Here is a 21,979-nt window from a genome sequence, read left to right as displayed (position 1 = left end):
AAATTGAAATATTCAAAAGTATAAGGACAAATTTAAAATAAGTGCTATAATTTAGGGACACATTATGCAGTTAACTCATAAATAAATGATTGAATGACAACCATGTGGAAGCAGTTAATGACGCTAACATATCGAATTTGCCAACAGATTTCAACCATAATACTCAAATTCATAACTCCATAAATGAATAAACTCAAAACTTAAAACGTCTCATTAGGTAAACTATACGATAAGTATAAACTACAAAGATCCAAAGTAGCAAGTAGCAACTAGGGCTGTAAATGAGACGAGATAGATCGTGAGTTACTCGAGATCAACTCGATCAAGGCTCGATAAATACTCGGATCGAATGGACTCGACTCGATCTCGAGTCGAGTTCTTAAAGAGCCGAAACGAGCTACTCGATATTCGACTCGAAAAGCTCGTGAGCAGCTTGAAAAAATGTTATATTATAATTTTAGATTTTTTAAAAAATACATTATAAAAAATTTATTAAAAATACATTATTGATAATTATAAAATTTTAAAAATATATAAAATAATCTATAATACAACTACCCTCAAATTTTAATTTTTTTTTAAATTATGCAACCCAAGTCCAATTGTTACATTGTATATTACTAAAAGAAAAATAAAAGCCCATTTAATTAAGTACATGTTAGATTACACCCTAAACCTAAAACTTAAACTCTAAACTATAAACCCCAACCCCCAAACTATAAACCATAAACCTTAAATCCTAAACCATAAACTCTTACTCCGATTATGTGATATGGGTTAAGTTATGCACATGAAGGTAACATACAAATTATGCAAAATGAAATTAATGAAATTAACAATGGTTCATATGTAAATAAACTAATAAATCACACTTGGTCAAATCAATCAATAGGTCTATTATCAAAACAAACGGTGATCAACACATAAAATAAAAATAAATTAACAACCCGAATCATAAAAACATAAACCTTGATTAATAACGAAATGAAAAAATTACAAATATAACAGATCCTAAAACCAATAGGGGCTTTTTTGATTAATTTTGAGTGGATAATAAAAGGGGGTTTTTTTGGTGAGGGAGAAACTAGATGAAAAAGAAGCAATCGAGTGAGATTCTTCAGCTCCACCAGTGACTGATAATAATTAGATGACAAAATTAAATAACAAGTGTATTTTTTTTTGATACACTAAATAACAAGTGTATGACCAAACAAGTAATTTACCCAATATTTTAATCCAGCCCTTGTACTTACCATCTTATAGATCATAATTAAAGAGAAAAAAGGATTAGGATTCAACAAGATATACATTTTTGAAGTCCCAAAGAAAACATGGTAATGTTAATGCAACTCCTTGATTCACCATTTTAGGCTTAAAACCGAAGAGCTGCTGCCTTGGAAGCTCTGGTGGCCATGGTTTTCGCCGGTGTCACTTCCATCAAAGCTGCTTACGCCGAGCTACAACTGGCTCAACACCCTTACAACAACAACGCCATTCAAGCGGCCAATGAAGTCGTCGTGGAACAACTCAAAATTCTTTCGGAGCTGAAGCACAAGTTTTTAAAGAAGGAGCTTGATGTTTCACCTCAAGTCACTTTGATGCTAACCGAGATCCAAGAACAACAAAGCTTGATGCGCACTTATGAGATCAGAATCAAGAAGCTTGAATCTGATATCGAAAGAAAAGTTGTAGACATTGCTTTACACCATAAACAGCTTAAAGATTGCACCTTTTTAAACAAGTCCATGGAGAAGAAACTAAACCAAAGTGGGCTTCTCTCAATGTTCGATAACATCAAGATCACAACGTTGAATCCAAGTGATTTCGTGCAAGTTCTGCACTTCACGATGAAATCTGTTCGTAGTTTCGTGAGGTTGATGATGAAGGAGATGGAGATAGCAAGATGGGATGTTGATGCAGCTGCTAAAAGCATCGAGCCTAGTACCATTCTGGCAAAACAAAGCCATCGATGCTTTGTCCTTGAATCTTTTGTGTGTAAAACAATGTAGATATTTGTTGTAAAAAGACACACGACACCAGCCTAAATGTGCATATATGAGGGAAACTGCTGAAATGGAAATTTAGAGGCAACGAGAAGATTCAAGTCGATGGGGTCTCGATTCAAATCTCGTGGGACGTGTATAACTGGACACTGGTTGTTTGATCGGGATTTGAACAATGGGCATACGTTTTTTGTGTTTAAGTTTGAGGATGAAGATGAAGGCTCTGAAGTTCTCGAACAAGTAGTGCTCTCAAGTCTCAACAATATCCCACATCGTTCAGATACTATAAGATGACAGGACAAGCTACCTATAAAACAAGCGGGTTTGTGCAGTTCAAAACATATCCTTCTTGGCCTGTTTGGCTAAGATTTATTGAATTTAAAATTGAGCTTGGATTGAGTTTAAAATTGAGTTTGGATCGAGTTTCAATTGAGCTTGGATCGAGTTTCAATTGAGCTTTTAAAATTTTTTAGAATTCGATAGTTTTTGAATTTGAGTAGTTTTTATATTATATTTTGAGTCGAATTTGATAATTTTTAATTCGTTAGTTTGAATTGAGTTTATTATAAAGGTTTTCGAGTTTGAGTCAAGTTTAATAATATTTTTGACTCGGCTTGTTTACGCTTCTTCTATCAATCATAACACTACTACTTAGATATCTAGGAAACTGAATCAACCGAATCCAGTGAAAAAAGAATAGAAAAGACTTGGAAAGTTAAGCCACACGAGGGGCTTTCCATTCCAACATGTTAGCAACTCTAAGAAACCTTTGGATTTCAGAAGCCAAATTAGAAGGCAAGCTTTCACTGTTAAAAACTTCTGGAACATACCCGCCACTGCTACTACTACTTTCACCCTAAGTGACCTTATCTTACTCCCTTCACCTTCATCTTCATAGTAAACCACTGGTCTTTTGTCCAGTCTGGGTTCTTCAATGGGATCAACAGCAACAATCTCATTCGACATTTTTGCAGTAGCAGCGAAAAGGGGAAGCTTATTGAGGAGGGTAATGGAAAATGGTTTTACTTTAACGTTTGCTTAACGGGGTGTGTTTTCTGCTTTGGGTCTTGGCTTTTTTGGTGGGAAAATGGAAAGATGATTTGTGAATATTTGATTGTTTGAGCTTTTTTTTGTTTCTGCTTTTGCTTTTTTGAATCTTTAGTGTTTTTTATACAGAATGATACAGGGAAGAAGCACTAGTCTTTTTCTGAGAGTGTGATGTCTATGGCTGGCTTTCTTAATTCATTGGAAAAAGAAAAAGCAAACTATAGAAGATAACAGCGAGAGGGGTCAAATCATTGAACTCTCAGGCATTAGATCTTACTTAAGGTTAATGCTTCAAATATTGAAGAAGTTGTGGACGGAAAAAAATAAATTAAAAGGTTAGATCCTATAATAAGTCCTTGCAGTACCTAATTCGAATTTATTATATTCGTCATCCAACATCTTTATTATAACCTGAATATTACTCGAACCAACTAAAGAGAACTACTTAAATATTATCAATTTGAACCTGCATATATCTAAAATCATAGGCTCATGCAATTTGCAAATTCATATAAACCCTAGACTCAGTTTGTAGAGCATTTATGACTCCTATATTCTTACAAAACTATCATCGTAATTTTCTATGATTTTCCCTAACAATGTTGACACCAAAAGTGTAAGCAACATGCACATCAAATATCGAGATAACATCATTCTTGCAACGTATTTTATCATATAATATCTTCAGTACAATTTGATTGTATATCAATATTAATTATCTTGTTAATCTACTCGTATTTTAAATCATCAAAATATTTTTAGGCAAATTCACTTATTATAATTTTATTGGGCAATCTTAAAACTAATATTTTAATTAAAGTTTTGATTATACATTAAGAAAAGAAATTAGAACACATTAAGTTTCATATCGCGAGATTTCATGTCGTACTTCGACTCGAGAGCTTCTGTACCCACCACATATTCTCGTTTTTTTTTCTTTTCAGTTTATTTATTCCACCAAGAGGACTGCACCACGAGTTTTTTAGATTAGATCAAAGATTCTAATATAATATTTATTTTTATATTCATTAAATTTATAGTAATATTGTATGATATTTGAATAAAACGGTGGAATATAGCAATGGAGCTACGGAATATGCAGAACGCTTAAGTGAAATAAGAAGTGAATTTAAAGGTCAAACAGCTTTATATGGAATTAAAAAAAAGAAGCTTTTGACTACTTTTTCTTAATTAATTAATTTATTTAAAATAAAAAAAAAGGCGAGAACAAAAAAGGCACGTTCTCATGGGCTCATTGCATATTTTTTTAATTACGTGATCTTTATCATGCATCATATATAGGCCAAGCTCAAGTCCACCGTGTACAATAACCAAAATAAAATCAATTATTAAAAGAAATTAATTTTAGATTTTACGATTTCAAAAAAATATTAAATTTTTATTTTTATTTAAATCAATATTATATTTTGTTTTTTATGATTTTAATTCTTATAGATTTAACAAAAATCTGGCAGAAAAATAAATGATTGAGTCATAAAAATAAATGATTGAGTCATTATGCTGACATTATTTATTTTGTTATTTTCTCAATACGGACGTTAATTATTTTATATTTTTTTATTGGAATTTTTCAGTCCCATATTTTTTTTTCGTTTAGTTTTTTTTCTTTTCATTTTTATAATCGACGATGATATCAATCTTAGTGTTGATCGTCGACCGCAGATGCTTATTATTTTTCTTTATTTTATTAAGTTGTATCTTTATATATTTTCATTTTTTAAATTTTTAATAACTCTGTTTTAATGAAATGTTTTTCTCTATATTTATGACACGTTTAACTTTATGGCTCATTTGTTATATGATGATCTTTCATGTTTTAGACCATCGGATTGAATTTGGAATATGATTTGAATTCGTTAATAGTTTATTTGTTTAGGTTTCTCACATTTTTCTTATATGATCCTTGTGATCTTAAGTGGTTAATTTTTTTGTATTAATGGTTATAGAAAATTATTCTCGTTATATATTTTAGTTTACGATTGTAATTGTAAGCTTTTATTATAATTTGGATATTTTTTTAATTTTAATAAAACTAACGACTTCTATCTTGTCAAAGAAAATTATTTTATTTTTTTATAATGCTGACATCAAATTTTTTATTATTATTTTATATTAAAATTCCGAATAATAATAAAAATCATTTAAAATAGTAAAAATAGCAATCTAGCCAGAGAGCAGAGTAACGTAGAAGAAATAACACTTGCACAATACAATAAAAAGGGAAACGAAAACTTCTTCAGAAAATAAGAAATTTTCCTTGCATCTTTTAATATGATCTAAATGCCTTAATCAACAAGGCATTGAAAACAAAAATGGAAAACTATGGTCGGGCAGTTCTATCATGACTATTTTTCGGGTTATTCCCGTATTTTACATACAAGTCATTGTCCCTAGCTATAGATAATTCGGACAAAGAATCGCCGACATGATCCAGGTGCTCTTGAAGTCTATTCTCAGGTTGCGTGGATGAGTGCGGATCGAAAACATAACCCGTATCCTCTAACGCAAAGCGAGTATGGGGTCTACTAGTCGAAAACCTACACGAAACCGTACTGTAAGAGGATTCTGGAGCTGGCAAGTTATTGAAGATCGAGAAAGGATCTCCATTGCTCGCGTCGGAATAGTCCACTGTACTGAAAGAGTCTCTAGCACTCTCAGTCGTGAAGGAGGCCTCGTCTGAGCTCGTGAAAAGTGACCAATCACTTGATGTAGCATCAGAGAACTCAGTGTTGATAGGTTCGGCAATGTCACCATTTGTGCTCTGCCAAAGAGAGTCGTTACCGTTGCGGTTGAAACAACGGGTAGCAATTTCAGGCCTTAAATCTGGGACATGCTTGGGGACAACAGAGTGGGTGCTGGATTTACTTTGTGCTGCTCGTGAAGGCCTCTCCGTTTCTGATGAGTTCTGCCTGGCAGGACCTTGCTTCCGTATGCTCTTTTCGGTTAATTCTCTTTGTGGACGAGGGCATGACCTTCGGGAAAAGTATATAATCTCAGAGATTGAAGACAGCGTCAATACGGAAGCCAAAAGTAACATTCAACACAACAAAGAAACATCCACAAATGTATTACAGCAACAAAATCAACTAGAGTTTCAGCATTTAATGCCACAACAAACTAGTCCTAATACGTTATCTCCTAGGCGAAATATAAACGATTGATCCTATCTAAGTCGTGAGAGATTGCTAAGAAGTAACATTGTAAGGCAATTTCGACAAAATCTAGCTGGTTAAATGGGGTAGAAGATCGAGAAATGGAAACGGGAATAAAATTAAGGGAGAGAACACGAAAAGGAAGATAGGTGTCTACCGCATGTAAAATAAGATGTATGCCCCCTCGGACATCACCCGGTTCATTGAGACTGGATGCACCTGTAAGTGAAAGGGCAAATACAAAACCACATTTCAATACCATTTGCAACAAGAGAGAATCCGGACTAAACAGTTAGAACTTAAAACAAATTCGTATTAGGGGAAAAAAGAAGTAATTTGATTCTATACATTGGCTATCAGAACTCATGAAATATACAAGCATGAATGACGAGAGTACTTCCGATAACAGGAGAAAGAAAACAATAAAATGACAAAAACTTGACCCAAAACATATGGAAAAACAGTTCATCAACATTAAATGTTCTGGGACTATGGAATTACAGAATTAAAGCTGCATTTTGAATAACCATTCACTAGTTATACTCATTTATATAATCAATCACCTTTCACCAAACCTAAGGAGGAGATAAGATTTACCTCGGTATCATCTATCCTGAACCAGTTGCCTCGCAAATCTTTTACGTATGTCACGTAATGTCCAGAAAAAGATGCATTCAGTGTATCTAAATGCACCACGACTGCGTAAAGCATATAAAGTGGAGGGACATCACCTGTTCCAGTCATAAAAGGAACCATATCCAGCATGTCGGAGAAAGTGATACACTTGTTTATTTTCCCATATTTTCCCTCCTGATTAGGCAACAGACGCATCAAGAAATAATCAAGTCAAACAATGAACAAGCCAACAGATACACAGACAGGAACAATGACGGATAGGTAGATATAAAAGTCGATCATCCCCATTTTTCTTCTCTGAAACGTCCACAAATTAGTTCACAAGCACCTACGGAGAAGCTAACCAATTTTGGGCTCAAGCATGTTGAGCACAAATTGTCCACTATACATATGTTGCTTAAGGTCAGTAAGTCCCTAAATAAATAATGAAGTCGATCATAAACCACTAGACCAAAACTCAAACATAATCGTTTATGACCAAAAGGTCCAAAACAGCTTGTTTCTATGTTAATCGGACTCTGTTGTGAGCATCAAGTGCGAGTTTGTGTCAGACACTGGTATGTTAATTTTTCATATAAGTTTTTTCTTTATGTATTTGTAGAGTGTCCTTGGAGGATCATATTCCCATACCCATGTTGGACAAAAACATTGGAATAAATAGCATTTATAACATGATATCTACAGAGCACAGTACAGTGTAGAGTGGAGTGATACCTGAAACCGCTTTAAGACAATTGTCAGTATATTAGGAGCCTCGTGTATGCACAACTGCTTCTGAGCTCGAACATAACCGGCACACCTTTAAACATATAATTTTGCGAAACCAATAAATCAACAAGGTTGAGATCAAGTTAGTTGATAAGACTAATAAAGGACAATATGATAACACAATAAAACAAGGTTTTTGCACCTTCCACATCGGTACATGTTTTCGCCATCCAAGTCTTCAGGTCTCGTAAACTGAGTTAGTGCATCTTCCAGTGATTCGACCCAACCAAATATCTCTAACGTGAGATCCATAATGTTTTCGTATCTTTCTGACTCGTGAAAACATCTTAGACACTTAACCTGATTACATGGAGACTGGTCATACATATCGTGCAATAACGGGAGGTAAAGGAAAACAAAGTAAAATAGCTATAAACACCTTTGATCGAAGTCTCCCTCCAAAAGTATGTTGTATAAACGTCGTCTCTTGCAACCTCGGGTCTACCTTGTGTTCCCCACCTAATCTCTCCAAGCATATTGATTGCATTGAGGCAACTAGGAGTCTGAAAGGACAGAAAATTGAAGTTTCAGAGATGCAAGGGGATGAAACAGTAAACACATAAATGCTTAAAGCAAAACTGAAAAATATAGACTCATAAATGAGGGGAAAAGAAGGGTTCAAAGGGACATCGCCAAGTGAATCCTGTAGACCTCAAGAACTCGTGTGCGTCTTCCTGACTTCCATCGCCCATCTGGCAATTAATACTTCGTATGTAAGAAAGGATCCTACTGGATGATAAAGGTCCTCCCCTCTCTCTTAACAGCATCACATGTTGTTCGAGCTCACACATAAGACACCAAACTTTCCCGTAACCTACAATGAATTAAAAAGTTAATGTATGTACGTGGTCAAACAGTAACATTATTCCCATGTACAAATAACAGACAAAACAAGTGAACATAAAAAAACATGTACAGGCTCTTGAATGTGATCGACGCAGCAAATAGATGCTGAGAGGCTTTGTGCAGGTCAAACACTGCAGAACCGCATTGGCATAGCAACTGCAAAATAAAAACAATAATCAGTCAGTAAAACATAATCTCCTATGACTTTCTTTTATATGCTTGAGAACAAGTCATCCATCTAAGGAAACTCCAAAAACGCATACCCGGCACAAGTTGAATTATTGAATCACAAAGTTTATTTAATGAACTACATTGTGACTTTGCAATTTAGCAATCAGGCATGAGTATAACATAATTAAACTATAAGTCAATTTTCAGAATTTCTTTCTTTAGTTTATAGGAACATATACTGCTACACCATTTTTCTTGGACTCGGGTCTGAGTGCAAGACACGAGTAATAGTCTGACACAACTATCTTCAAGTTTTCCCTAAGTTTCTACATGTATTAGAGAGACCTACGAAGCTCATATCCACGTACTCAAAATCATGTCCAAATATGAGTTAGACGCAATACTTCAAGAAAATTAAGACCATAGTCCAAGTAAAATCACAAGTATGGTGGAAAATAGAACTGTAAAGTAGCAACAGTGATACCTGTTCCCACAATTTAGAAGTCCCCTCGGTGATAAGTCAAAGACTTCACATTGGAAGAAATTTATGAATTCTTCATAAGGAAACAGCATCTGAGACAATAGAAAAACAGATCATGGTCAGAGTTTTCAACTCACAATTAAAGAGCCAAATGAAATAATTTAACATAAGGGGATGTAATACATATCAATCATAAACATGAAGAGAGTACAAAAGTGACCTTTATTTTCTTGCGTCTCTCACCACAAAGTGCAGAAAAATTGTTTTTGACAAGTTTTGATGACTTCTTTAAACCCATCATCTCCATAATTCTGATGCTAGCCACCCCACTGATCCCTGGTGCCGGCATAGCACCTGTTGTTCCAGAAACTTCTGCATGAAAAATCATGAAATATGAGAAACTACATGAAGAAAGGTCTTAAATATTTATAAAGAAGTGTTGAGATTTTACTTAATTCATTTGGTATTTGTCCCTTCCTCCCCATTTCCGGACATGATTGTTCTCCAGACACTTTCACTGCTAATTTAGTTGATTCGGAGATTCTGGGTTCTAAGGAATGCAATGAACTTCTAGCTTTTATGCATTCCTTAGCTGCAATCATCCCAGAACAGTCTAATTCTACTGATTCGCCACCAAAACCATTTTCCCCATTGACTAAATTCTTCGAATTCCGGAAAAAGGCATTTTCAGCTCCATGTACACTTGTCCCACTTTTTGCAGAATATGGTGGACCGGAAAACTCATAATTGCTTTTTGATTCAGACTTGTTGCCACGTTGGCTTTGACAATTATGACTCTCATGCATGACAGTACTTGCATTTTGCCCGCGAATATGCATGTTCGAGCCATTGGCATTTTGCGGCTTTATACCCTCTTCTACTTCAACAAAACCACTAGCTCTCGACTGCAGCAATAGTTCAATATATAATAAAACTACATGATTAAATAAAAGATAACATGTTCCACGTAAACATATTTAAAGATAAGAACCTTATGCCTTATAAAAGCCTCGTCGGAAGAAATATTATTAGATGCCGATCTACTAGCTCTAGTCCTTGTGGTTTCCTCACAAGAATCAAACATAGTTACATCCTCTTTTCGTAACATTTCTCTGTTGGATTTACGATAAGTTCTCCTGTCTGTACTTTTTATATCTGGTGGAAGGACTTGAGAGGTATTAACAGTAGAACAATCCCTATTAACAAATACAACAGTGGTTATCTGACAAAGATTGATATGATCTAATGGTGCTTGTTCAATGATAGCCTGCCTATTACCGTACCCAAACTGCATATTCATGTTGTCACCGAGTAGTGCAGATTCTTCAGACGAGGCAACACAGGCAGATGCACTTGAGCTTGCACTCTCCAACTGCAGGCATTCTTCCTTATGCACTTGCCTCCAATGAATAATCTGGCACCTCCCGGAACTGCATAAAACTCATTAGTTTAAAAGAGAGAAACATCATGTCGAAAGGGACGAAATGCAAGTCAAGGTGATACATATATGTATGGAAAAAGCAAGAGGTCAACTTGATGAGAACTTGCAGAAAATCCAACAAGTAGAACATATAATGTGTTCGAAAGTTCAGAAAAACATGAAATAAGAGTTTGGGAAACAGGGAAGATGAAGGATGCATTATATTTATAAATATGTCCTTCTACTGAAAACATTTTGGTTTATACATTATGACATGGAGCTGGGCAGCAGAGAGGCAAAGACTTCAACAGTTCTTTGTTGATCGATTGCATCTCGTCGCATATATTATTACATGTTTGTTTTCTTAAAACTTCAATGTCATGATCCGGAACTCTTCCCATCCTCCATCTATGGAGTTCTAATAATAGGCCAGATTATTAATCAAAAAGGACAAAGAATGTTATGGAAGAGAAGAAAACCAAAAAAAATTCTCGGAAGAAAGCTGGAATAAAATGTTTATGGAAGTTAGAATGAATTGGGGACGAAATGAAACCAACAAGAAACTTTTGCAAAAGTTTCAACAATCATGCAGTTAGTTGGTAGAGTGCTAGACTTTAGTTCTGATGATCAGGGTTCAACCCTAACAATCTCAAACATCCAAAAAATTCAACAATCGAATTAGTAATAAATAAATCGACCCATAATGCATTGTTCAGTGTACATTTTACAACAGGCAACCACAAGGCAAGGCAAGGCAAGGCAAACCTATGTGTTCGACTGTTCAGAGTGATAATAAACAAGAATATTTTATCATCCTTAATCATGGATTTTACTTCGAAATGCTGCTATTCAGCATTTAATTCCATATTTCAAGAACATAAAACAATAATGTGGTATGGAAATAAAGAAAGTGCATTGTGGCGGTTAAGGTATAGAATATACCAATATTTGACAGCCTTGCATCTAGAGCAGCGAGTTGTCGCAGGACCGAAGCACCAAGCACACACATGTAATTTGTTCTTTGAAGAAGGAACAAGTGGAATAACACTGGGAGCGACCATTGTTTCGGCCCTCTTCAAAGAAGGAACAAGCGGAACAACACTGGAAACTACCATTGTTTCAGCTCTTTTCGAAGAAGTAACAAGTGGAATAACACCAGCAGCAGCCATTGTTTCAGCTCTCTTTGAAGAAGGAACAAGCGGAATAACACTGGCAGCGGCCATTGTTTCGGCTCTAAGAGCTTCTTCAGCGGCAAGCTGAGCAAGTAAACTTACCCGTTCATGTTTCTTTGAAGCCTCACTCCATTTCCCGAGTAAGTAGTAAGCAACAACAGGAAGCACCACCAAGACCAGAAACAACGCAGGTATATCAGCTTCCCTTGGCTCGAGCATGTCTCCGCAAGCATTCTCATATCCAATATGGGTCCAAATTCACTATCCAGAAGGTATTCGTAAAATACTACATAAGTCAAGCGAAACAAACATCCATGCCAGCAACTTAAATTACAAAAAAAAAAAAATCATGCAATGCCACTTAACCCTATCAAAAATTCAAGTCATTAGGTTACAGCATAAGATTACTAAATTAAAGTTTGCACCCTCAATCAGAGTTATAAGAAAAAGCTATGTTACTCGGACTGGGGTGTGGATGGATATAGGATATGAATATGCGTTTGACAAATGTACATTTGATTTTTCTAAGATTTTCTATGTATTTGGAGAGTCACGTCCCCGTATCCATGTCCGTATATACTTTAGACAAAGATGACAGTATGAGTATTTCAGGAACAATGAAGAGTTGGAGCAACATAAAGAAAAAGTGCCATAAAATCTTTGCAAACGCTTTCAAAATGAAGAACTTAACCAAAGTCCATGGCTAAATTCAGATGAAGAACTTTATATGACAAAACTCGGAGATAGAAATTACCTGATCTTAATATCAGCAAAGCAAGTTCAGGTCTAAGCCTCACATCTCGCAGCAACAAGTTCTCAAGATGAAAAATATGGATTTGAATTCCAGCATGCATCAAACAGCTCCTTTTCACAGTGCAGTCAGACCCAAATGTAGGGTGGGGGAGAAGATTGGTCCGTAGAGGATGATTCAAGTCAGGGAAAACTTTTTCATACTTCTTATATAAACCTACCAAAGAAAGGTAATAAATTGATTTCAAAAGAAAATTAGCAGGAAAATTTGACCAAATTTCCGGTTCAAGTTAACAACAAAGATAAGAATGCAAAACAATGACAATCAGATTTCAGTCCTACACGACACCAAAGAGGGATTTTAATCAAACTTAACACTGATGCAATAGTCTCGCACATACAGGTTCGCAGAATTGCTCCACAACCAACATGGCAACATGTACTCAACAATAAAAACCAAAGCATGCTTCAGCCAACTTTATTCTATTGGTCATGAGTCTACAATCATATGAAGATAAGTCATACTCATCTCCCTCTTTCATAAATCTTATTTCTATGGATTTATAAAGTTCCTTCTCTACACAAAATGATCACTTAATATGTTTACAGTCACTATTTGATTCCTTCTCTAATGCACCAATTATTTCAAGTATAGTTACCCAAATCTAGCACATCAAGTTATATATATATAATCCTCCAAAGCACCAGAATTTCAGCTAGAGTTACTTGAATCAAGCACACAAGTTAAAATATTATTTTAAAGAATAAAATCCCAAGAGAACAGGACTAAAATCTTCCCATTGGAATATATCCATTAACAAATCTAAAGTATATACCCAAAATGGCCAACAAAACACACAAATTAAATCCAGCATCAAAGGACAAAAAAAAACTTCTCTTCAACAGAATAGCAAACTCAAATGAAACCAAGCATTTCAACAATCTCAGATTCAAAAACCCAGAAAGCTAAATAAACGCTACAACTTTAAATGAAAATGATGGTAAAGTTTCGATAAAGCTTGAATCTTTCATACCTGTTGGTCTCTTATGCAAGCTGAAGCAGAAATCTTATAAGAAAAATCCAGAAACAGTGATTTTCTTACTTGTTCTAAGCTACTACTTCTTCCTCCTCCTTTTTAATTTGCTTGAGAAAATCAAAATTAAAATTCTTTGAGTCTTCAAATGGTAAGAGACTAAAGACAAGAGCTTTTGTCTCTTTCTCTCTTATCCCTTACCACTTTTTTAAGATTTTTGCAAACTTTTTCAATGTCTGGTCTGCTCGTACCCCAAGAAATGTAACTTTGGACACGTGGCACATGAAGTTGGTGATGAAATCACAATGACTTGTGTTCAGCCGTTGGATTTGTGTAATGAAAGAACATAAATATGAAATATTTTAATGGTTGTATTGTTAAATAATGGAAGGGAATAATTGGTGTTTTGAAGTAAACATTTTGACTGCAGGTCAAGGTGGATAAATAGGCAACCACGTGGGCAATTTTCCTTTTTAAGCAGAGGAGTCGCTGGGCTGGGCCACCGTTTGAAAAAGGTTAAACTCGAATCAGATCGAATCGATTTAATAATTCATTATATATTATTTAAAAATACACTCATCTATGTATTTTATTAAAAATTTAATAAAAAATATTATTTATTGTTCAAGGAGATATAATGACAGTTAACGGCATAATACTTGTTTAATATAATAATTATTTGCATAGTTTACTTTAAAATAATTTATGTAGAGTTGAGGATTATGCCTTAATAATATGTTTAAATAATCCGAATCAAATATTAAATAAATTTGTTATCTTCAATCATATCACTCTTTAAAAATAAATATGTAACAATTAAGATCTATTAATTGGTTGAGTGATAAAAAATACTCATTATCCAACTTTATATGAGTTCGAAACTCGCAATTGACTTTAAAAATTATAATCTCCCGTTAATAAAAATAAAATCATTGAAGTCACCATGCAAATTAGGTTGTGTAGTAGATAAAGAATGTATAATTCTTATTTATTTTCAAAATTGATTTAGTTTTTTAATAATTTTTTTTTATGTTTTATCACGTGACATTCTGTAACATGTCACGTGACCTTTTCGATCATCATTTTGGATGAAATAACGTGTGAGAAAAAAACAATAACGATGAAATTTCGGGTAAGAATTTTCGGCCCGTTTCAGGTCAGAAATTTGGGTAAGAGTTTTCGGCCCAAGGGCCTATTAGACCCAAATTTGGTCAAGAATTTTGAACCTGCTTAAAACTATTATAAAAAGATTAAAGAAACTATTTACCACCAAGTGATAATGCTTAAAACTATCATTAATAGTAGCAAAGAAACTCAAGTTCACATTGTCAAAACGAAGAGATGGAATAAGGTAAAAAAAAAAATCTCAAGGTCAAGTCCGAACCCGAACAACGGTGCCGATATCTTCGAGCAAAGATAAAAGAAGAACAAAACGCAACGGTTGCGACGGAAAGATGGAAAGAACGAAACAAAGGAAAGTTTCTACCATCCCTTCAACACAACAAAGTTTCTCTTGCCGTTGGGAAGCCACCCAATTCCATCCATTGATCCTAAAAGGCTAGGTCGATCAGCTAACGCGATGTTGGTCGGGTAACTCGTGGCCTCACAGGTGTTTTTGAAGGACTTACCCTGAAAGTTACGAATGAAAACGTAATTAGCTTAAGCAATGACAAATTTGACAGGCACGGAATTTAGAGAGAAAATTTGGGTTCGCACCTAATCGGCTGAGTTCCTAGCACCATCCCACTACAATTCAGTGCAACAATGGCACTTTCCGCCTGTCCAAAAACAGGAGCCGAGTCAAGGCACGAAGCATCGTGCTGGAGAAACTATGATATCGGAAACTAGTAAAGGTATCATACTATTCATTTTATCAATTCATCAATACCATAAATTCTTTTCTATCGTCATACAAGTAAAAGCACATGTACAACCGAGTCAATGTAAAAGAACACCGTAGTGTCGGAAAAGAACTCAGAGATAAACAAACAAACAGCCTGATCATGCAACCTGATCTTGTAGGATTCCATAAATGAATAAAGAGTATAAAATGAAAAGAAAATTAAGGAAGATAAGAAACTTTTCCTGAATTTAGCTGATCTGTAAAAAATCAAAGAAATTTCAGGTTAATTGAACAAACCTATTATCGAGTGTCACACAATTACATACGTAAGAAGTTGGGTGGAGATTAGACATGGAAGGCTAAATTTCAATGAATATGACCTCGGTATGAACCATCTGCCATTATGGCTGCAAACTCGCTTACAAGTATATCAGGCTGGCTTTCCCATGGAGGCAAACCAACAGAAGAGGAACGGTGAAAATACATTAATTAAAAGTTTTGGAATAAGAAACTTCTGTTAAATTCGGCATTCCGAATTCTCTAGAAAACTTCATATCCCATCCAACTGACTTCCCGTACTCTAAAATCGAATATTATTTCCAGTAAGCAATGGTTGCATCAAGATTCTAAAAGGATATGAAACTAAGCTAATATTCCCAATGTGTAACCGGTACCTATAGTTTCGATTATGTGAACAAGGCATCAAGCACTCTCTAATGATGCTAACTGCGGATAAAATTTCATAGGCAAAGCACAATAATCTCACACAAAATACTTGCTAAAATCGAGTCTCTTGATTTTAGTCAAACATATCACCGAACTTAAAGCACACATGGAAATTTTTGAGGGGCTAAATTTGCAGTAATAGTTTGCAAAGAGACATGGATGACTTTACAAATAATGTTCAATAACATGAAAAGAAAAGAAATATACTAATTAGAACCCGGGCCAGAAACATAGTTTTCAAAGAATCGTAAATATAATCTGAAAATATGTATTATGAACCGAATATTTTTCAACATCAATCCAGAAAACCTGAACTTACCATGACAAATTCAACAAAAGCAATACGAGTTGAATGCACATTGTCCCCTAAAAGCCTCAAGCAAATGACCTGCGAATTAAAAGCAAATCGTGTGGACCTTCTTTCTGAAAACAGTTAGAAAAAAAAGACATGTGTGAATCGTGATATTGATATTGTACTAACCTCACCGCATGTGGATTCAAAGAAATTCTTCACTTCAGCTTGAGAAACCTTCCGTCAAAGAGAAAATTCTTGTGAGGATTAGATCAACTAAGTTACATCAATTGCTGCAATGATAAAGCTGAAAACTTAGACCCGAGAGTGATTTTGGGACAGAGGTATGTTCTTTTACCATATATTTGACTATTTGAGGAACCTTCAAGGGTCATATATCCACACCCATTTCCGGATATAGGTCAGACACCGGTGCCTCAAGAAAATGAAGAGTTGGAGTAACTTGGGATAAAAGACAAGAATATTGGTGATAGCAATTAAGGGTTTACCTTCTTGTCAATATTTGTACAATAAACTGTTCTGGTACACATTTCCCTTTCATCTTCGGACTGCAATTGTAGTGAGCATGATTATCAAGAGTGAGACTTGAAAGTAAAATATAAAGAGAAACTACAAGAGATTCAGTAACGACGAAATGGCATAGAGTAAAATGAAGCCTTATGCAAAACCGAAACAACTAAGTGCCAGAAAGTTATTCGTCCATACCCTTGGGAGAAATGTAGGGTTCACAGGAAGGATGGCAGTTTTTGAAGGCAAAACCCTAACTGGATAAAACCCGAGCATCGTACCACCTAGGTTCAAAGCAGCTCTTGCACCTTCTGTTAAAAGAAAGTTCATAAAGAATGCAACAAGTTAATCAATGTACATATTAACGAGAGAGAAGTTTTCCGTATCAGCCGCCTACCTTCATCTGCAAATTCCACAAATGCAAAGCGAAGAACTGAATGTGGATCACCACACACTCGGCAATCAACAACCTTCAATAATAATTCCCAAACAACCTCAGAAATATCGTATATAAAGTAATCTGTAGTATCAGCCAAAGCCTCAACGTTCGTTTTTTTTTCCTATCAAGGATAAACAAGATACTAAACACTGAAAATTATGAAAGTTCTTTTGGCATAGTATGGGGGGCTCTAAATGAAGTACGAGACTAGAAAAGGCGAACTTGGAGTACTCATGCATGTATTACGCACACACAAAACTCTAAAGATGGGAATGATATAGCTCAAACATTATTGTAAATTACTCTACATCAAAATGCAGCATTAACCAGGAATGACCGAAATTAAAACAAAAGCTTTGACGTCAACATTTTGAACTTACTTGTCCGCAATTACTAAATAAGCCAGCAAGTTGTTCTTCAGTGATCTAGGACAAAGAAATGATTTCCGCAAGTGACTTCTCGAGATCACAATGAAACAAGAAAAAATCACTAAAAGATGCCACTGTTTGCACTTACAGTCTGATCAATATCCGAAACATACACCGTTCGCTTAATGCTATCGTCTCTTTCAGCTCGAAAAGCTTTACCATTAAGCTTCCTTTTTCCCTGGTTGTAGTTGTTTCTCCTCTGAAAAGAACAGCAACCACCATTTACCAAAATTAACAAAGGAAAAGAAAAACGAACAAATACGAGTTCGTTAAGTGTCGATATTCGCATAACGGTATCCCATATACGACAAGTAGATCGAGAAAAGCTAACTCCAATGGCATCAAAGTCCCAACAAGTCAATTAAATTAATAATTAGACAAATAATTAGGCCAATTGGAAACCTTAAAATCATTAATGCCAGCAAACCCCAACAATTTTACCAATACAAAGGAGAATCAATCAAAAACTAGTTTAACATGCAGAATTGAAGCATTCAAGGCACAAGAACCAAACTGCCGGTTTGAATGCATTAGGATTAGAAAACAAAGAAAATCCTAAAACCCCAATTCAGCTATGCAATAAAAATAACATTTTCACACAAGAAAAAAACAACCAAAAAAACAAATACTATATAACTAAAAACTATCAAACACTCGGCAGTCAAAACCAGAGAAACAGAAAAGAAAAATGCAATTGAAAAAAGAGAGAGTAAATGATGAGTAAAAAGGAGGAGGAAATACCCTTCTATTGGAGTAATTCTCATTCCCCTGCTTGTTAACAGGGGCCTGATTAGAATCATCAGTTTTGGTGGGATTTTGATGATAATATGATGGGAAGAATTCTTTGGCCAAAGGATTCAACTTTGTGAACATATCAACAAGTTTTTGAACATTGAATTCCTTTGATTCTGAATTGGATGTTTCAACAACCAAATTGTTGTTTCCATTAGCTACTGCTGCCTCACCTAGATTATCAGCAACTGCAGCCATAGAATCAGAACCCCAAACTCCCCCACAGAGAATAAATAAAAAGCAGGACAGAAAAAAGAAACCCAAATGATCAAATGAAAATGGGAATTTGCTTTTATAAATTTATTCTCTTTCTCCTTTCTAAGGAGCAACAAAGTTAAGAACTTTACAAGCTAAAAACCAAAAAAACAACTTTTTTTGAATGCCTAATAATAGATACCCTTTTGAACCAAAAAAAAATAGTCTAGAATGGAAATAAAGTGAAAATGCAGATTGGGTTTACTTATTTGAAATTAAAAATAAATAAAAATTATCTAAAAACACTCTTGAAAAGAAAATATTTAGGGCTTTGGAGGAACTGAAAGTCTGAAATGGATAATCAAAGAAAGAGAAAAAAATAAGGAATGAACAACAGTTTCTCCTCCCCTTTGTTTCTAGTATTTTTTTTAATTTAATTTAATAAATAAATAAAATAATTTGGTAGAGAGAGAGACAAAATTATTATTATTATTTAAAAAAATTAGTGTCAAAATTATATTTTTTTGTGTTTGAATGCTTTGGTTATATTAAGTATTTAATGTTTTATTTTATTTTTAAATTTTTCTATTAGAAAAAATAATTATTTTAAATTATATATTTTTATTAAATATCTAAAAAAATTATCAAAATTTTATATATTTTTTAACCAACGTAATTTATAAACTTTAAAATACAAACTGAATGAAACTTTAAACATTTAATTATTAAACGCTTATATGAACAAAGATGCATAGTTTGAGGATCTATTATTGAATTAAACCTATAATAATAATGAAGTGGAAGGCGTTAGAAATAGGAAAGCTACGGCGGAGTTTAAAACGTAAACGTCACTTGAGGCTTTGTTTGTTGGGATTTTAAAATCTATTTATTTTACTTTTTCTGAAAAATCAAACATTTTTAAAAAATAGTTAATTAATTATACTTTATATATATTTTAAATTATTAATTATACTTTATATATTTTAAAAAATTTAATTTTTATATTATTTTTATTTAAAAATATTGATCATCATTTTAACTTATATTCAATTTTATTGATAGTTTCTGGCCTAAAAATTATTTAAAACAAACAACAACAACAAAGATGGAATCATCTTTCCAGTTTTTAAATTTATAAATTTAATTAATTTGATCATTGATTTTTAAAATAAAAAAATTATTATTAACTATATAATATAATTTTCAATCATTTATTTTATATTTTTAAAGATCGAATTAATAAAAAATTATAAGTATATGTTATTACAAATATTTTATTTTTTATAATTATTTGACCACAATCAATGGTAAAATTAAGAGAAAATAACCTCAGTGACAAAAAATGTCTTATAATATACGATTTTAACCAATTTTTTTTTATTTGCCAAAATGACCAACTAAATCGCAATGTGATCGATAATTCGCAACGCGATCTCCGGTATCGCAAATCAGTTTCCAGATTCGCAATGCGATTCTGACTATCGCATTGCGATTTTCCAAATTCGCGTTGCGATTTTCCTAATTCGCAATGTGAATACGTAAATTGCAATACGAATACGTAAATCGCAATGCGAATACGTAAATCGCAATGCGAATATGTAAATCGCAATGCGAATCTGACTATCGCAACGAGATTCTGACTATCGCAACGAGATTTTGACTATCGCAACGTGATTCTGACTATCGCAATACTGAATTTCAAATTCGCAACTCGATTTCTGAATTCGCAACAGGTTTTAGTTTTGCAACACAAATGTTTTGGGTATATAACTACGCAGCAGCAGCAACTCATAACCTAAATCCCTAAATCGTAACTCATTTCATCTCCATCTATCACTCTCTCCGGCGACATCCGTTCCTATATCCAACGACATCCTTCCCCATCCGACAACAGGTTTTAGTTTCGCAGCTCGTTTGTTTAGTAAATTAATTTACAATAATGAAATCATCTAATGTTGATCATGTTTGGATATATTTGTGTTTTGGAGGGTCATGGGAGAATGTTCATGGTGTTTTACAATATATGCCTTTACCCATGAATCTTCAACTAAAACTGTCATTAAAAAAGTTGACTTATGAAACTCTAATGTTACGTGTTGCAAATAAATTGAATTTAGAGCCCCTAAGTGGATTTAGGCTATCTTATCAGAGAAATGGTAAAGTTTATTTGTTAACCGACAATGTAGATGTTTGAATGATTCATTGCTTACATGTAACACCCCCAACCCGTACCCGACCCGGATACGAGTCCGACGTGTCACATTGACTTTTCAAATCTTGACTCTTAAGAAAAATCCCGGGAAATTTAAAACTTTATTTAAAACAAAATACAGACTTGATCAGAGTGCTCGTACTTAATGACTTATTACATGCCAACACTTTATACATAACCAAATACATACTTTGTCAAATACTTCTGATCTGATCTTTTAGTAGTGATACTGTCTTTGCCACTTCTATTCTTTCACTTCTCGTTCTTGGTACCTACGTGTAAATCACTTACACGCTAAGTCATAGACTTAGTGAGGCATATAAAACATATAATATAACCATATATGATTTCATATAAATAAAAGACATACATATACAAACACTATCAATAATCCTTTCCACTTACCATATACTCATCATATAACACATATAATTCATGTATGTGCATTCATATCATTGAATCACTACATATCAATATGCATGAATCTATGGTATGATAACAATATACAATCAGGTCATGCACACATGCAACTTACCTTCTTTTATCACTTTCACTTTCATTTGTCTTTCAATTTCATTGCCCATGTATATTATTGAGAATAGAGGTATGTGAGTACATTGAGGTTGTGCACTAATGCTGTCACCACAGCTCGTATAAATATCCCCCGAAGGACCTATCCAGAGGTCACACAGACCCCGGTAACTATCCAGAGGTCATAAAGAACCTCGGCAACTGTCCATAGGTCCCAAAGAACCTAGGTAAACTGTCCATATGTTCCTTAGAACATAGGTATACTGTCCATATGTCTCGAAAGACATAGGTAAAACCCTCGACTCTTGGCATGCCAACTATACCTATAGCTCTCGTATCATATACTATGGGCATTTATTTATACATTTCGTATCACTTGTTCTTTCTCTTCTGTCACATACCACATGTATGTGTAACCATATATCTCATATCATACCACATGTATTATATATATATACATGTATTCATGTAAATCATTTCATATAATTCATA

The 21,979-nt window shown here is 34.1% G+C and overlaps 2 protein-coding genes, 1 long non-coding RNA gene and 1 pseudogene across 9 annotated transcripts; 1 reads left to right on the top strand and 3 right to left on the bottom strand.

The window, feature by feature from the left end:
• Positions 1-3,010, bottom strand: part of LOC120177267 — a 59,728-nt pseudogene extending 56,718 nt beyond the window's left edge.
• Positions 3,011-5,376: 2,366 nt separating this feature from the next.
• On the bottom strand, positions 5,377-13,737 carry LOC120177149 (ubiquitin carboxyl-terminal hydrolase 15-like). Of its 7 annotated transcripts, none has more exons than XM_039183379.1 (16): positions 13,502-13,737; positions 12,472-12,684; positions 11,488-12,084; positions 10,409-10,555; positions 10,117-10,321; positions 9,577-10,030; positions 9,346-9,494; positions 9,129-9,217; positions 8,544-8,629; positions 8,279-8,441; positions 8,007-8,130; positions 7,770-7,927; positions 7,574-7,658; positions 6,821-7,033; positions 6,381-6,442; positions 5,377-6,043 (listed from the first exon to the last, which is right to left on the bottom strand). In XM_039183379.1, exons 3-16 carry the CDS (start codon positions 11,934-11,936, stop codon positions 5,392-5,394), a joined length of 3,036 nt encoding a protein of 1,011 aa, XP_039039310.1. In that variant the 5' UTR covers positions 11,937-12,084; positions 12,472-12,684; positions 13,502-13,737; the 3' UTR covers positions 5,377-5,391. The 7 variants fall into 7 exon arrangements, with proteins under 7 accessions (XP_039039310.1, XP_039039309.1, XP_039039305.1 ...); XM_039183378.1 differs by having other exon boundaries at positions 9,346-9,497; positions 13,502-13,734; XM_039183374.1 differs by having other exon boundaries at positions 9,346-9,497; positions 10,117-10,555; positions 13,502-13,736.
• On the top strand, positions 6,405-15,497 carry LOC120177152. The gene is made up of 3 exons (XR_005521383.1): positions 6,405-6,554; positions 8,698-8,702; positions 15,482-15,497. It is a non-coding gene; the product is annotated as an uncharacterized LOC120177152 (long non-coding RNA).
• LOC120177151 (polyadenylate-binding protein-interacting protein 9-like) lies at positions 14,782-19,144 on the bottom strand. The gene is made up of 10 exons (XM_039183381.1): positions 18,499-19,144; positions 17,846-17,956; positions 17,710-17,754; positions 17,288-17,360; positions 17,089-17,201; positions 16,872-16,931; positions 16,552-16,599; positions 16,390-16,458; positions 15,218-15,279; positions 14,782-15,130 (listed from the first exon to the last, which is right to left on the bottom strand). The coding sequence occupies exons 1-10, from the start codon at positions 18,745-18,747 to the stop codon at positions 15,073-15,075; spliced, it is 888 nt and encodes a 295-aa protein (XP_039039312.1). The 5' UTR covers positions 18,748-19,144; the 3' UTR covers positions 14,782-15,072.
• Positions 19,145-21,979: the final 2,835 nt, after the last annotated feature.

Source organism: Hibiscus syriacus, unplaced genomic scaffold, assembly GCF_006381635.1.
Source record: "Hibiscus syriacus cultivar Baekdansim isolate YM2019G1 unplaced genomic scaffold, ASM638163v2 tig00112285_pilon, whole genome shotgun sequence".
NCBI classification, from domain to species: Eukaryota; Viridiplantae; Streptophyta; class Magnoliopsida; order Malvales; family Malvaceae; genus Hibiscus; species Hibiscus syriacus.
Note: the sequence above shows the minus strand (reverse complement) of the source record. Positions and strands in the feature narration are given on the sequence as shown.